Source organism: Pyxicephalus adspersus, chromosome Z (genome assembly GCF_032062135.1).
Source record: "Pyxicephalus adspersus chromosome Z, UCB_Pads_2.0, whole genome shotgun sequence".
Taxonomy (NCBI): Eukaryota; Metazoa; Chordata; class Amphibia; order Anura; family Pyxicephalidae; genus Pyxicephalus; species Pyxicephalus adspersus.
The window spans coordinates 14,756,976-14,772,222 of NC_092871.1; the positions used below are offsets into that span (position 1 = coordinate 14,756,976).

At 37.6% G+C, this 15,247-nt stretch overlaps 1 protein-coding gene and 1 pseudogene across 1 annotated transcript in view; both read right to left on the minus strand.

Annotated features, from left to right (window-relative positions):
• Positions 1-1,753: 1,753 nt before the first annotated feature.
• Positions 1,754-10,480, minus strand: LOC140344154 (cytochrome P450 2C8-like; annotated as a pseudogene).
• A 3,148-nt stretch (positions 10,481-13,628) lies between these two features.
• Positions 13,629-15,247, minus strand: part of LOC140344153 (cytochrome P450 2A13-like) — a 9,511-nt gene continuing 7,892 nt past the window's right edge. The window contains exons 8-9 of the mRNA XM_072431110.1: positions 14,626-14,767; positions 13,629-14,124 (exon numbers count right to left, since the gene is read on the minus strand). Coding sequence (XP_072287211.1) covers positions 13,943-14,124; positions 14,626-14,767 — 324 coding nt within the window. The 3' untranslated portion in view covers positions 13,629-13,942. The remainder of the gene's footprint in view (positions 14,125-14,625; positions 14,768-15,247) is intronic.

Genomic DNA, 15,247 nt, shown 5'->3' on the forward strand with positions numbered 1-15,247 from the left:
TCTAAATGCCAGTTACTAATGCTGTCCACTCTCCATCTCATGGCCCATCGCCTCTTCCTCCTGCTGTTACTGCTGCCGCCTGCCCAGTAACCAGCTCTAGATGCCACTTACTAATGCCTTCCAAACTCTATCTCCGGGCCCACCGCCTCCTCCTCCTGCTGTTGCTACTGCCAACTGTCAGTACTCCATTTACTAAAATTGTACACTTGTGGGTGGCATTGATGATGCACTACATGCGGGTCACCCAGGTTCTGGAAAACTACAAGGTATTTTGGAACTTTTGTATTTTTCTCTTATTGCCAATGTTGTCTTACACTCACCCAGCAAATTTGGTGGTTCTCGCATGTATTGGGGGTTTGCTATTAATGTTTAAAGCCGAAATTTTGCGAACCTACCGAAAGATCAAGGAAATTTTTGCGAGACTGTCAGAGGCCCTTTTTCCTCATCCCTAGTCCCAAATCACGTGCCAAATCACTCAACTGATGCTAATCAAATCCCTTAAGAACAAAGTCCTCTTCAATTTCAAACTCCTCATCATTGTTATCACTTAGTTCATCACCATAATCATGTTATTCAAGAGAGGGTAGTGTAACGAAAACCAGCACTGGGATTTCATCTGAATGAGCTACTGGGTGTATAGCCAACGGTAGACTGGGATACTCTATGTTACATTTATTTTTCATGTTATATTCTGAAGTTTTCACTATACAAATCTAACAGTCACTGAAATGATCTCCTGGCTCTCGCCAAACCATAGATATACCAAATGACATCTTATCACGTATTCCCTTTGTCCACATCCTTAAACCCTCAACACACTGTTTGCACACCTTATGAGGAGCCCAAGACTTATCTTGATCACCAAGTTTAAATTTGAAATATGCCAAATAGGCTTGCTCTACAACCTCTGACCACACTGTCTTGTGTATAAAGACTTATAAAGTATTATGGTTGTTGCTGATACCAAAAAGTTTCCACGGCTTGGTGTCAGGTGGCTAAAAAAGGGCACCCATCTGGTTCATTTTATTGAACGACAAGGATGAAGGTCTTCAATCTTTTCCCCATACTGCATCAAATCCAGCATGGCTTCCAACATCAGAAACAAGCAGGATGAAATTGATACTGCTATTTTCCTGGTTGACAAATTTTGTTTTCTCCTCCATAGGCTTCAACAAACAACACATAGCCCTAATAAGTGTCCAGTGCCCTGGGGCAAAACAAATGGAGCACATGCACAAAACAGGGAGTGTGGGTAAATGTGCCCAGGTGCAGCTTAGTCAGAATATTGGTTCATATGGTCATTTGTTATATTGTCCATTTGAGGTAGAAGGGGGAGTCATTGTTGGAAGAGAAGGCCTAATTCCCACAATATCCCATCTATCCAAGTGAACAGAGCTCATGTCACAGCCAAAGCAGGTGTGGTTGGCTGTCTTCACACTGCACATTGTTGGTATGAATTTTTGTGTTTATTACCGCCTCTTCCTACACACACACTCACAAAATGTTTTATCAAGATTTGGTATATACAATATCTGTCAGTTTTCTTTGGAAATTTGCGGCCCATCCTAAGTATAAAGCTATCAACCCAATGGCACAAGTTTGGACACAGAGATGTTGTATTTTTTAAAGTAAAATAGTGTTTTGAATTTTTTCTTCTGTTATACATGTTAATATACATTATTATGCATTTGACTTTGTTCATATTGCTGAATTTAGATCACTAGCCAAGACAAGCAAGATGTGATATCTCAAATCTGTAAAAAGCACATAAAGGTGCAAAATTTATTAGATGTGCAAAATGTCAGGCTTAGATTAACTACAGTATGTTACAAAAACTGTATACTATGAAAATTTTTTATTAAGAATACCAGCTGCTAGCCACATTGTCATGTCATCGAGGGACAACAAACATCTTATATATTCGAACTCTTGAAGCGTTGGTTTTGGGTTCTGGGGTGATTTCCAGGTCCTTCTTGTCCACTGTAGGCTTCAAAGTAAATCTTTGCAGTATAGTAGTGAAGAACAAGAAGAGTTCCATACGAGCCATCCCTTCTCCTGCACACAAGCGTTTGCCTATGGAGAATTGACCAAAAAATTATCAGCTTCACAATACTGCTACAATTTATACTTGCATTGAAAATTTCCCTATGGTGGTGCTCTGATACTTCTTGGCCTGTGATACTGCAAGCTTTATAAGTATAGAGATTTTACCTACAGACTCTGTAATAATATATCCTTGTCTTATTTGGAAACAGCAGAGTGCCATGAAACAGAAATGATGTCTGAAATATCGGCAGTGAGTGCGTTTGGTGATAATCTCCCACAATCAATATCATGTTATAACAGGTTGTTGGGGCATGGTTTTAATTGATTTTTGGGTTTGAGTGACCATGTATGTATCTTATGTGGATTTGCTTCATATCCATGAAATTGATTTTTCAGCTTTAACAAAAATATAGTCTTTGGGTACCTGCAGAAAATGGCATGAAGGCTTCACTCCTCTTAAAGGCCCCATTTTCATCGAGAAAGTGTTCTGGGTCAAATTCATTTGGGTTCTTGAAGCATTTAGGGTCTTTCAAGACTGATGTAAGTACAGTAGCCACAATAGTGTTCTAAAATAAAACCCCGAAAAATTATTTAATCTATACGTCATCTAATCCATTTTAATTTTTTTTTTTTTTTTTTAATTTTGTAGTATAAATCAGACCTTGGCAGCCTACTATGCTTCAGCATCAGGGAATTCTATAAAGCTATGGAAATAAATACAAATACAGTAATATCTACAGCAACAGTTCAGATTATTGCAGTTCAATTTAATATTTCCTATCTATTTCAGCTATTTTCGCACAGTAAGCATTTTATAGATATTCTAACAAGCTCAATAGGGCAGCAGTAGGTGTCACAATACTATTATAACCTATTGACATAAGGCACTGTGTATATGAACAACAACAATGAATTTCCCATCATCGTAAATAAGCCCATTCCAGGACCACCAAAATACAGGTAGGAGAGTGTGGTGGTTTAAGTTTAATCTTTTTATGTTCATTAAAAACATTCCCTAATGAAAACACTCCCCGTTCAAATCGGGTGATTTAGCCAATGTGAAGAGGGGAAAAATGAGCCGATCTAGCTGTGCATGCCTGAAATCAGCATCTCTTTCTCCTAGGAGGAATGCCCCTTCTGTGAATGTCCAAGATTAGGGTATGCACAGAAGGAGCAGCCAGAGCCTTCCGGGATACCTACGTCATGTAAGCTCTGCTCAATTTAAAGGGCGATCTAGACATAATGGGGCTGTGCCACACCATTTTTTTCCCAAAAAAATAAAAATAAAACATTTTTACTGTATATAGAAGGGTTATTTACCCTTCTATGTAAAGCACAAATGTTGAGTTTGGGTAGGCTTTAAACAAAAGTTTGCTGTCTCCTCCTTGAATCCTAAGCCTTTGAAGTCTCACCAGGGACCAGGACCTCCTCCAAGAGTCAATTTGGATATAATCATGTTTAGAAAAAAAAGGTGATACCAAGACTTTGTTTGCCTATTGCTTTTAGGCGACAGTTATAGTACCTCACCACCACCACCTATAAATCAGCTGGAGGTTTTTTTATTATGTTCTTTTATTCTTTACAGCTCTCCCTCTACCTTAGGAATGTGGTATCCCCTGAAGGTGGTGTCTTTGCTGGTAGCATGTATTAATCCTGTAGGTAAAATGTCAGCATATCTCTGGATCTCATGTATAACAGCTTCTGTATATGGCATCTTGCTTCTGTCCTCCACCGAGGGAAGGCGATCTTGTCCAATCACGTTGTCAATCTCTCCCTGGACCTTTCCTGTAGGTTGTATACAAATTCATAAAAGGACAAGGAGTTTTCTTAAACAAATAAAATATCTAAATGTATGACCAACATTCACACATGAAATATAGATATAAGCATATCTTAGGATCTGCCATGATAGCAAGAAAGCCAATATATTTTTTGGAAGCAAATCAAGTGACTGTAAAGAGAATTGTCTATTATGAAGAAAAAAGAACAGCACAGGAAAGCATAGATAAGAAAACTGAATATGATTTTTTCTTGGATTAATCTAGTAACATTTATTAAGGCTATTTTGGCTGTAAAGACATGGGTCAGCAAATATTTTTCAAAATGTATTCAAACTTTTTCAAATGTTACAACTAGGTGCTCTGCAAACTGTCAACACAGTAAAGGAGGTATGTGGCCCATAGGCCAAACCATCTATTTGGGAAAAGTATTCCTATGCTTTCCATAGTTTGACAATACCTGCTCTCAAAAGTGACTCTGAGGTGAATGTAGCCACCATAAGACATGAGCTGTGTTACTGTCCCGATCAAAGGAACAAATAGAGGGAAAAAGCAAAATCATTTCTGAAAGCAAATTCAGCAAATCATGACATCAAAGGGTTGGTCAGTTGCAAAAATACTTTTTAAATTTCAGATTTAAATTCTGATATAACATATTTGTTTAGAATAAAGCACAATTCCTACTCCATGACCAACCTGTTTTTTCCAGTTTTTATACATTATTGTACAGTATTTATATAGTGCCGACATATGACGCAGCACTGTACAAAGTCTATAGTCGTGTCACTAACTGTCTCTCAAAGGGGATCCACAATTGAATGTCGCTACTATAGTTATATGTTATTACCCACAGTCTAAAGCCTATTTTGTGGGGAACCCAATGTACTTAACCAGATGTTTTTGGAATGTGGAAGGAAACCGGAATATGTGGAGGAAACCCATGCAAACACAGGGAGAACCTGCAAACTCCATGCAGATAATGTCCTGGCCTATATTCAAATCTGGGACCTAGTGCTGCAAAGGCCAGAGTGCTAACCTCTGAGCCAGCATTCTGTTGACAGTAGACTAGAAAAACAAATCATACATTGGTAGCAAAGGTAATACCTTGTATCTCTGGGTGTTTCATCATTATTAGGAAAGCATATCTCAGGGTAGTGCTTGTAGTCTCTGTACCAGCAAAAAACAAATCTTGTACTGATCCCAACAAGTTTTCCTCATGAAATTCTGTGTTTGGGTTATTTTTCTCCTGGAAGGAAAAGCAATTATAGTATTTAAAAATATAAAGTTTCATGTATTATGTACAACAGTAATACAGTTAGTGGTACATGTATACAATTATTATGTCTTAAACAGTATTTAATGTATAGCACTACGTAATATGTTGGCACTATATAAATCTTGTTTTTTATTATTATTATTATTATTATTATTATTATTATTAATAATAATAATAATAATAATATAATAGTATTGGGTCTGATTTATCAAAACTTTGTAAAGACTGGAGAGGATAGACTATCAGAGGGAACCTGGTTGATTCAGCAATCCTGAAATGAATCGGGTCCAAGACTGAAAACTTTTGCCAACTAATATGCAAATTATTTTTTAAACATTCATTGCAGGTTTGCTGGATCACCCCGGGTCCTGCCATGTTAATCTATCTTCTGCTTTAATAAATCAGACCCCAAAAATAAAACAGGAAGCAAAAGGGCTCTACGTCATGACACCCAAATGTATATAGTCTCTAGCTAAATATATGTAGTTCTATAATTAGTTGAAAGGTTAACCACACCCACATGTGTAAGATAAAAGAGTATATATTAATCATAAAATTATCGAGGTATGAGCAATTTATGACTCTCAGGTCAGTGAAACTGACACCAATTTTTTTTTTGGCTATCTGTAAGGGTGACATTCTTCCCATTGGCCAGCACTGTAGGAGGGATTCTTCCCAATGACCACCGCACTAATATACTGTGACCTGTGAAAATAGTAATAATTAATTCATTCGTTTTGCAACCATGCCCCATGTTTAAAAGGTGGAGGAACACTGTTTTAGGACCTAAACATATTACTGCCGCTTAAAATGTTGTTAATTCCAATTCTAATATTAAAAGAGACAAATATTTTACTAAAGTTCCGAGACCACTTTTGGTTTAGTCTCTAAACTCACCTCTTCCATCTTTATGAGAAAGCAATCTATGAAGTCCTGTGGACAGTTCTTATCCAGAACGTCTTTGTGCTCTTTCACCGACTCCCTAATAAACGTCCTTAGCTTTTCAAAATTGTTAAACATTTTCTGATGGGGTCCAGGAAGTTTGCTTGCCAATTTTGGGAACATGCCGACCATCTAAAACAAAAATATAACTTTACATCAGAATGTCAGCAAACTCGCTTCATGTTTTGTAATAGTTTAAAGCCTACAGATAGTGATCTTTCTGTTTATAAAGAGTTAGCCTTACTTAGCATCATATGCAAACATGGTGGTTCAAGAGGAAAAGGATGGTATGGGACTTTAAATTGGTTTCCAAAAAATTAAAGGTATTATACAACAAATGGAAAATAAATACTTTAAAGATCTGTATTACAAAATTTACAATAAAATTATTTTGTGTATTAGTGACCACCAAGAAAATCAAAGCCAAAACTGGGGATTTATAGATAAGAAAGTATTGAGGTTTGGAAGTGATCGCTTCTAATCTTACTGCCCTAGACAATGGCCTACTAAGCAGCTAAAGAAATCCATCAGAATATGCATTTTAATAAGCATGGATTTCAATGGTTGGTAGTTGTCAAAGAATTTTTCTGCTTTGCCTTTTATATATTCACCTGACCAGACCGGGAGTTCAGACCCCTGAAGATCTCTCTGATGTATTCCAAAAGGGTCAGAAAATCCTTGTCCTCATAATCAAATCTCTTTCCAAACACAACTGAGCAGATGACATTGGACACAGCCAATCCCAGCAGATATGTTGGATCAAATGGAGAGTCTGTATTCAGGGACAAAAAGATAACCACAAAGGAATGTACCACCATACAGGCATAAGTTGATTGGGGTAATATTATTACATAAGATAATACAAAATCCCTGGGCACTCAGCCCTACCAGGGAGCAAGAGGACTGCTCTATCATTATGGCAAGCCTGTGCTTTGATAAGAAAGAATGAAATTTCATAAAACACTCACAAATGTACAGCAAATGTACAAAAAAGTAACGAAAACTATTTTTTTTTCTTTTTTCTGCTGTAAATATAAGGAATGGCAACCAAGAAAAATGTTAAACTGAGCTCATGACTGTCACCAACCTTTTTCTTTCATAAATTGCTCCCTCAGATTCTGGGCCTCCTCCTGGATCCTCTCCTCAATGCTTCTTTTCCCCATCCCAAAATTTCTCAAGGTCATTAAAGCAAAGCGCCTCATCGTCTTCCACCTTTCTCCATTACTCATAATAATGCCTGCAATGTTGTAAAGAGAGATACAAAATGTCAGCTTGGAGATTGCACTAGTCAAGACATATCTACATCAACAATATTATCATTATGATTAGTGTTGGTCGAATATCTCTCTATTCGATTCGACAGCTATTCGATCAAATAATGAGTTATTGTTCGAATGATCGAATGCCGAATTCGAACACCATTGAAATCAATGGTGGGAGAATTCGGGTTATTTTTAGGGACTATTAAGGGCTGCTCCCTTTACTAGTTGTGTGTGTTCTTGGATAAAGTTTCTCTATCCAAGAACGCCGGGCACTAGATGTGATGAATGGGGAAACTTGTCCCCATTCAACCTCTAGTGCCTAGAGATCGCCTGCAGTCACAGCTGTGAGTGCAAAGTTCCCACAGTCATGTGACCATGCCAACTGAACTGCAGATAAACTCTGCAGTTCCACTACGATCCCTGGGGCACTATAGGTTAGTTAACCTGTAGTGCCCCGGGGATCGTGCACTCTTCTCAATGATTGCAGCCTTGGCAAGTATCATTGATTAGCTTAGTGTGCAATCCCCGGGGCACTACAGGTTAATTAACCTGTTATGCCCCGGGGATCCCCTGCAGTCACAGCTGTGAGCACAAAGTTCCCTCAGTCATGTGACCATGGGAACTGAACTGCAGATAAACTCGTGCATTCTCTACCAGAATGAGGGCATATTGTGAATTCAGGGGAATCCTCCAGCTACACTATAATGTAAAGCCAAGGGAAGACATTTTCACATTACTGCCTCTCTTTGTATTATTTAGGACTGATTACATTTAAAATATAGAGAAATTCAGGGGAAGCAGAGGTAAGAGGAGGTAGATGGGGAAGGGGGAGCATAAAGGGATTGACTTGCTTCTATATTATGACTTTCATAGTATTGCAAACAACCAGTACCACAAGACAACCAGTACCACAAACAACCAGTACCACAAGACCCGTCTGTAAACAGCCCTGCCTCCATATTACTTTCACTAAGGGCTCACCTTTGCAGACTTCAGACGTAAGCTATTCCCCCTTGGGGTTAACACCATCACCTCTATCTGTTTGTCCAATAGCAGTGTTTCAATAGCGTTTGGTGAATGGGTGGCTCCTAGCTGTGGACACAGACTTAATTTTAAAAATGGAGTAATTAGGTTATTTAAGGGAAACTAAGATCAGACTGGCCAACAGGTAAGGCTTTTCTGGCTACTAGGATAAAAGTAGTAGCAATAAGGCATCGGTTTCAATGCAGTTTACTGGCTGTGAGTCAGAGGTAAGGCTTTGGGTAATTCCCCAACAGTGACCATTCATTGGGTTGTTTTGGCAAGACATAGGAATTTGATCTTCCAGGCCATTTCTACATGAAGAAGTCATAGGGTAAATATTAATATTGATGATTTTATATCAGGGCTGTTGAACTCCAGTTCTAAAGTGCACACATTTTAGTATTTCAAAGACAAACAGCAAAAACTTAACAAAGGGTCAAAATTACCTCATTTGTTTGAAAATCCTGGCCAGTATGTGGCCCCTGAGTACTGGAGATGGACGGCCTTTATTCATATAGTGCAGCCCTCAAGGTTTTTTACATTGTAAATCGTACTAACAAAGGTGCGTATTGTGGAACATGTATACACTACAAAGTTGAAGTGTTACATGATTAGCAACTAGGATGCCGATTAGTGGTCACATAGTATATACAATATAATAGAATTTTTAAAATAAATTAAAATATTTCAGTCTTTTACATTTTCTCACTTGTATAGCCAGAGTGATAAGCAAACTGTACTATCCCTGTGCAATGTTGTCTAAGAGCTCCAGAAGATCTGATTTACCAAAATGGAAAGCACACAATCAAAAAGAAAAAGATAAGAGTGTTAGGTTTGCACAATCAGAAAATGCAATTTCATAACTTATCTGCTGCAATAAAGGTCAGTTTTGTGTTACATATATAATTTAAGGGTGTTTTCAGATGCTGAATCATACTTACAATATAATACGAAATACATTATGATTTAGGGTTATTTAATATTACAACATGCCATTACAAGTTGCAACGTGGGAAATTGTGTGCGCTTGCTTGCCTTGATGAAACATTCCCCTTCTATGTATTACACAAAATACATGTACATTGTGGTTACACCCATGAAGCATGCATTGTACGATTATGGTATATTATGGTAAAAATTTATGGTAAATCGGTGTACTTACCTTAAGTATTAAACAATATCTTGACTGCCTCCACCTCTCCTCTTTTGCTGAAAACATCACTTTGATCTATCAATGCCTCCTTCACTGCATCATATCCAACCAATGCAACCACAGGAATGTTGGTCAGATAGAAGGTACACACAGGTCCATACGTCTCACTTACCTGTGTGTTATAATACATTTTGCTAAGAATACAATAACAGTATATAAAAAGATGTTAAACGTTTCTCCCGTCCACCACGAAAATTGAAAATAAATGTAGGTATTACCTTTACTATGGCTTTGGGCACTTCTGTAATACCCAGCTGCAGTATGTTCCCCAGTAGGGGCAATGGAGTGGGGCCTGGAGGGAGATTACTATGTTTTATCCTTTTCCACCATGTCAAAAGGTAAATCAGACCAGTGACCCCAGTAGCCAGCAGAAGTGTTGCCCCTATTCCGAGGGCCATTCTGACTGTAACTAGTTCCCAGAGAAACCGGAGTCTAAGCTATTATACTTTCCTGCATGTAACTAAGCTTTGAACTTTGGCTGAGTTCCAAGCAGACATGATGTAATAAGAATGGGCGTTAAAAGGAACTGTGTTGTGTTTCCTACAGAAAGAGCTCAACAATGTGCACAGCATTTTATTGTAGGGTCAAAGGGAAAGTGTGTCAGACTAAAAATAGAATAGAGAAGGCAATAACAGAGAGATAAACTTACCTAAGACTTAAAGCTGAAGTGTGCTTTTTTCATTTCCCCAATTTCTAACTCTCCCTCGTCAATTGTTAAAACAAGTTTTTAAATAAAACTTTTCTTTTTCATTACATACCTTATTTTTAGATCGGGTGACATCATCACTGCGTCTTTCAATTTTTTTTAGTGTTTTGTACCAAGAAAAAGTGTTTGAATGTCTTCTAATCACATTAGGAAAGATTGTCACATATGTAGAGAATTAAATACTGTAAATAGCTATAAAATGTACTAAATATTAGAAGAAACAGGGGAAGTACCCCTTTAAAATATTGAATAAAACAACCATTAAAAACTTTGTTCAACAGATATCAAGAAAATGATTTAATGCAGGCCTATCAGACAACCCTTTTATGTACGGTAAAAATTATCTTTTTTCCCCTATCGTGATAGACAGAATGAGAGTGCAGAGCCTCCTGGAATGATTCTGGCTGTTTCATTGGTGCATGCATGTGCATCAAGATAAGAACTCTTTCTCCCATTTACAGTAGGCTATGTCACCCCATCTCTTGCCTGTGCAGTGCGAGATCGAGTGATGTAGAAACTGGATGCAGAAATTGGAAGATGAAGGAAGACAATGGCAGTGCCCGGCATGTACCCCGTGCCAGGACGAAGGCGGATTAGTGGATGGCATGGGACCCAATCCAGGAAAGCTCCTAAGGGATCGAGGGATCTGCTGATGTAAAGTTGAGTAAGCTTTTTTTTTTAGTTTAGTTCCACTTTAAATACTTACATAATTGGAATATGCCATATGCACTAGTTTGGTCAAATCAGCAGCTGAATGTCTTGTCTACTAGTGTAGCCATGGGGGTAAATGGAATTTATACCCACTAGTGTAGCCCCATGAATTGTTTGATGTTAAGCCACTAGTGTTAACTTGCAAGCAGTTGGATGTCAATCCCACACAAGTAGTTGGACATTGTACTCATAAGTGTGCTCAAGTTAGCAGTTTGATGTCATACCTACCGCCGTGGTGACTAAAATAGTCAGACACCATACCTGATAAGGGGATCACATAAACTATTGGATGTTAACACACTAGTGTGGTCTAGCCATCAGTTGGATGCCAAACCAATAAATGTGATCCAGTAAGCAGTTAGATGTCATTCCCATTACTGTGGTCAGACAAGCAGCTGAATATCATACCCACCATAGTGTGGTTTCATAAGCAGTTGGACCGTTTTGTTTACATTGTTTTCCGTTTTAGTCCATGTTTATATCTCTTGTTTTTGTTCCTTCAAGTTTTTCAAAAGCTACACCTTCAACTGGACACAAGACTTCACACATACACATTGGTTGACTACTTTTCCTTAATGAAATAAAAACAGTTAACATTTATACTTCTACATCAAATACAATCAAATACGTTCCCAATAAACAAACAAAAAAAACTCATTGTACTGTTGAAGGATCCCAAACGTATAATAGCATGTGTGTTGTGCATTCAATTAAATGTAAACAACATCATACAGTGCTTCATATAGTTTATGAAAATATATGTTACATAAATGTAAGCTACATGCAAATACGATGTACTAAAATGTTTTGCAATATAAAAAGCATAAAAAATAACTTAAAAATAATTTTATTATTTTAGGTAGAAGTTGTGTTTGATTTGGCTTTTTCTACATGATTATTCAGCAGCTTCAGCCCCACATCTTACTGATCATAACACATGCTTGTAAGGCATATGGTTTCAGTCATTAGTTCTGAAGGTTTACATTTCAGCATTCCTATCTCAGTCAGGCTTTGGCTATTATTCTACATACTTAGACATGTGCCTAAGACATAGCTTGGTAAACTTGCTCAAAATAACTTCCCCCCATCATACTTATTATTTTTCTCCCAACATCCACCGCCCCTTACCCATACACATTAAATACACCACGTTGCTTAAATGGCCCGCAGGCCTTTTATTAACATAAAATATTAAATAACATAATAATCACGAATAATAACCATATATAATATTAACTAACCATATAAATATATATAAATATATATACATAACCAATACAAAACATGTCAATTATTTTAACTGAACAACAAAATATATATATCAAATAATATAATCAAGATATAAATCAACAATAACCTTGCAGAAAACAATTGAAATTATAATATCCTAGTTGCAGGTCCTCTGGGGTCCACCCTTTATTAAAACCTTGGGCTCTGCACCTTCCCAACGAAATTGTTCCCAGCCGCCCATACTTTCCCCCCTGTCTGCTGAGTCATGCCGGCCTTGCACTAATACTCATTTCACTCGTATGCTCCAGGCCTTCCTAGAGCAAAAGTGAATTGATAAATATCAACATTTACATACCAAGGTTTTTGTAGACCTGCTCTCTGGAAAAATGGAAGACCTTTAAAAATAATGGGAGGGGATTCACATCTTCTGAATATGTTCTCTCATAACTTTGCTTTCTCATATCTTTAGAGATAACACCAAAAATGTAGGGGACATTATTAGCAAGTGCTTCAACTTTGCAATGTTTAATGGTTTATTTAGTCAGATAGTAGTTCATCATCATCTGGCCTTACTCATTTGTCTCATTCTAGCTATATAGATTACCTAACTTAGCTTTTCCAAAAGAAACATTTTTTAGTAGAGTAGGGGAAGGTTGCAATCACTTTTACATTTTTCCTGCCTGTGATCCTACTGGCCTTTACATGTCTAGTTAAACCACTTGGATAGTAAGGAAGAAACTGAACCCTGAATAGCTAAATAAATCCAACACTTCTTCTTTCCAATTCATTGCTAATTCCAGATCACCCCAAGGGCCCCATACCCCATGGTCTTTTGTTATGACTTTTTCACATGTGTTGTATGATTAAGCATTGCCCTGCATCCCCTATTGTTAACCTAAAGTGTAAAAATAACTGGATAATATAAAATCAGGAGACAGCAGACTACGATACAGCCATAAATACTATGAAAAAAGTGCTCTCAAGTTCTAACAACATTCCATAAATATAGCCCTTCTTGCCGTTTCATGTCATGGCCGTTTCATATATAGTAATGTAATCTAAATTAGCCAATCGAACCTCCTTACATATAGACAGTCTTCCCATCTGACATGGTCTGCTCTCCAATCTTCCTTTCAGCCATAAAAAAGGAAGATAGGATAAATCGTTCAGTAGGAACACTGATTTAGGTAACAGAGCCCCCCCCCCCTCCCCTTCCTCCGCAGTTTCTAATTTGTCTAGCAATGGGATACTGATAAGAAAACCGAAAACTCTATTTTGTATATAATTTAATGGTAGACGATCCTTTATATTTTCATTCCACTTTGGAGGAAAGAATCACAGGCTACAGGAATGTTTCCATTGGATTCCCTGAGTGATGTATTACAAGTGAAATCATTTATCAGTTCTATTGTGCTAAGACTTTACCAATAAAAAAGATCAGTTTGTTCTGACAAGTAGTTTATTTACATTCTGAAGTATTTTACATAGAACATTGATTTATTCACACAACATTCCCATGCCTACCAGAACTACAATATCATGTACCATAACGAAGCTCATGCAAACACGGGATCAACATACAAATTCTGGCAATATAATGTCACTGGGTTTAATTAAATTCAAGACCTCAGCAGAAGCAGTTTCTTGTACTTTTTCTTGTAGATCATTAAGGTCCAGAGAGAGCAGTGAATGACAATGCAACGTGAAATTGCATTGTCATTTATATCCAATAACACCAAAGTATACAATGGTCTTTCATCGAGGCAGAGCCAGCATCTCATAATCACGAGGTCTAGAGGCATTTGTGTTGGGTTCTGGTGTAATTTCCATGTATTTTCTGTCCACGGTGGGTTTCAGAGTAAACCTTTGTAGAATGGTTGTCATAAAGAGGAAGAGTTCCATGCGAGCCAGACCTTCCCCCATACATACACGTTTTCCTGGGAAAGAAGTAAGAAAACACATCAAGATCTACTACTAAATGTACATCCTGTGTTATAGCCTTTGGTGATACTCAAATGTAACATTTATATTAATTTCACTGTATTTTATGTACATAGAGAATGAAACTAACCCCCTTTTTAGGTGTTACTCGCTGACTGTACATGGTACATACTGGTAACTGATGTAGCCTAAGTACCTTGTACATTAATATTTAGTTGAAACTGAATAGTCAGTAGAATAGAAGCATGGGACTATGCACAAGAGTTGCACCGTTCCAGCCAAAACAATCAAGATCGTCAAAGTTCCAGAACCTGGATGAGGACAAGGTGAAGATGGTGGGGCCTGTGACAGAGCAAGGACAGGTAAGCTGATCAAGCAGATAGATTAATGTAGCTGCCTGCTCTCAATGTTTTAATGATTACATTTAGTTCCGCTTTAAGAATCCACTGTATATCCAAAATAATTAGCTGTACTTGTAATTAACTTTAACAAAGTACCTGCTGAAAACGGCATAAAGGCATCCCTCTTCTTAAAGGTGCCATTCTTGTTAAGGAAATGTTCAGGGTCAAACTCAGTAGGGTTCTTGAACTGTGTTGGGTCCTTTAGGACTGAAGTTAGGATTGGAAACATCAAAGTTCCCTAAAAAATAAAGAAAGTAATTGGTCAAGTGGAAACAGAAGCAGAGAAAATGAAGGAAGCATTTTAATGTCCATGAAGATGCCTGGCCTGTCTTTCTATATCTGTTCATAAAACTTGTGACAAATGATAACTATGAGCAAAGATTCTAAGCAAAGATTCTAAGTAAGAACAATTGACTATTGACAATTGACTGATTTGTTCATCCAGTGGTTGTTGTTAATTAGAATGTGTACAGTCAGTAAACAATCAGGTGCATAGGAATGCATTTACTTGTGTGGGGAAAAAAGATATGTAGTCATTATCAGCCTTTTATCAATCACATCTGCTGTCCCAGGCATCACATAACCATGGTGTGTCGGAAGAACCTGGAAGTTGGTGAACTGGGGTGCCAGAACCTTACTGCCTCTCCACATTCCTGCTCCAAGTCACCCTAGTAATTACTGTGAATGCTATAGTGGTCAACTGGTATGAATATAGAGG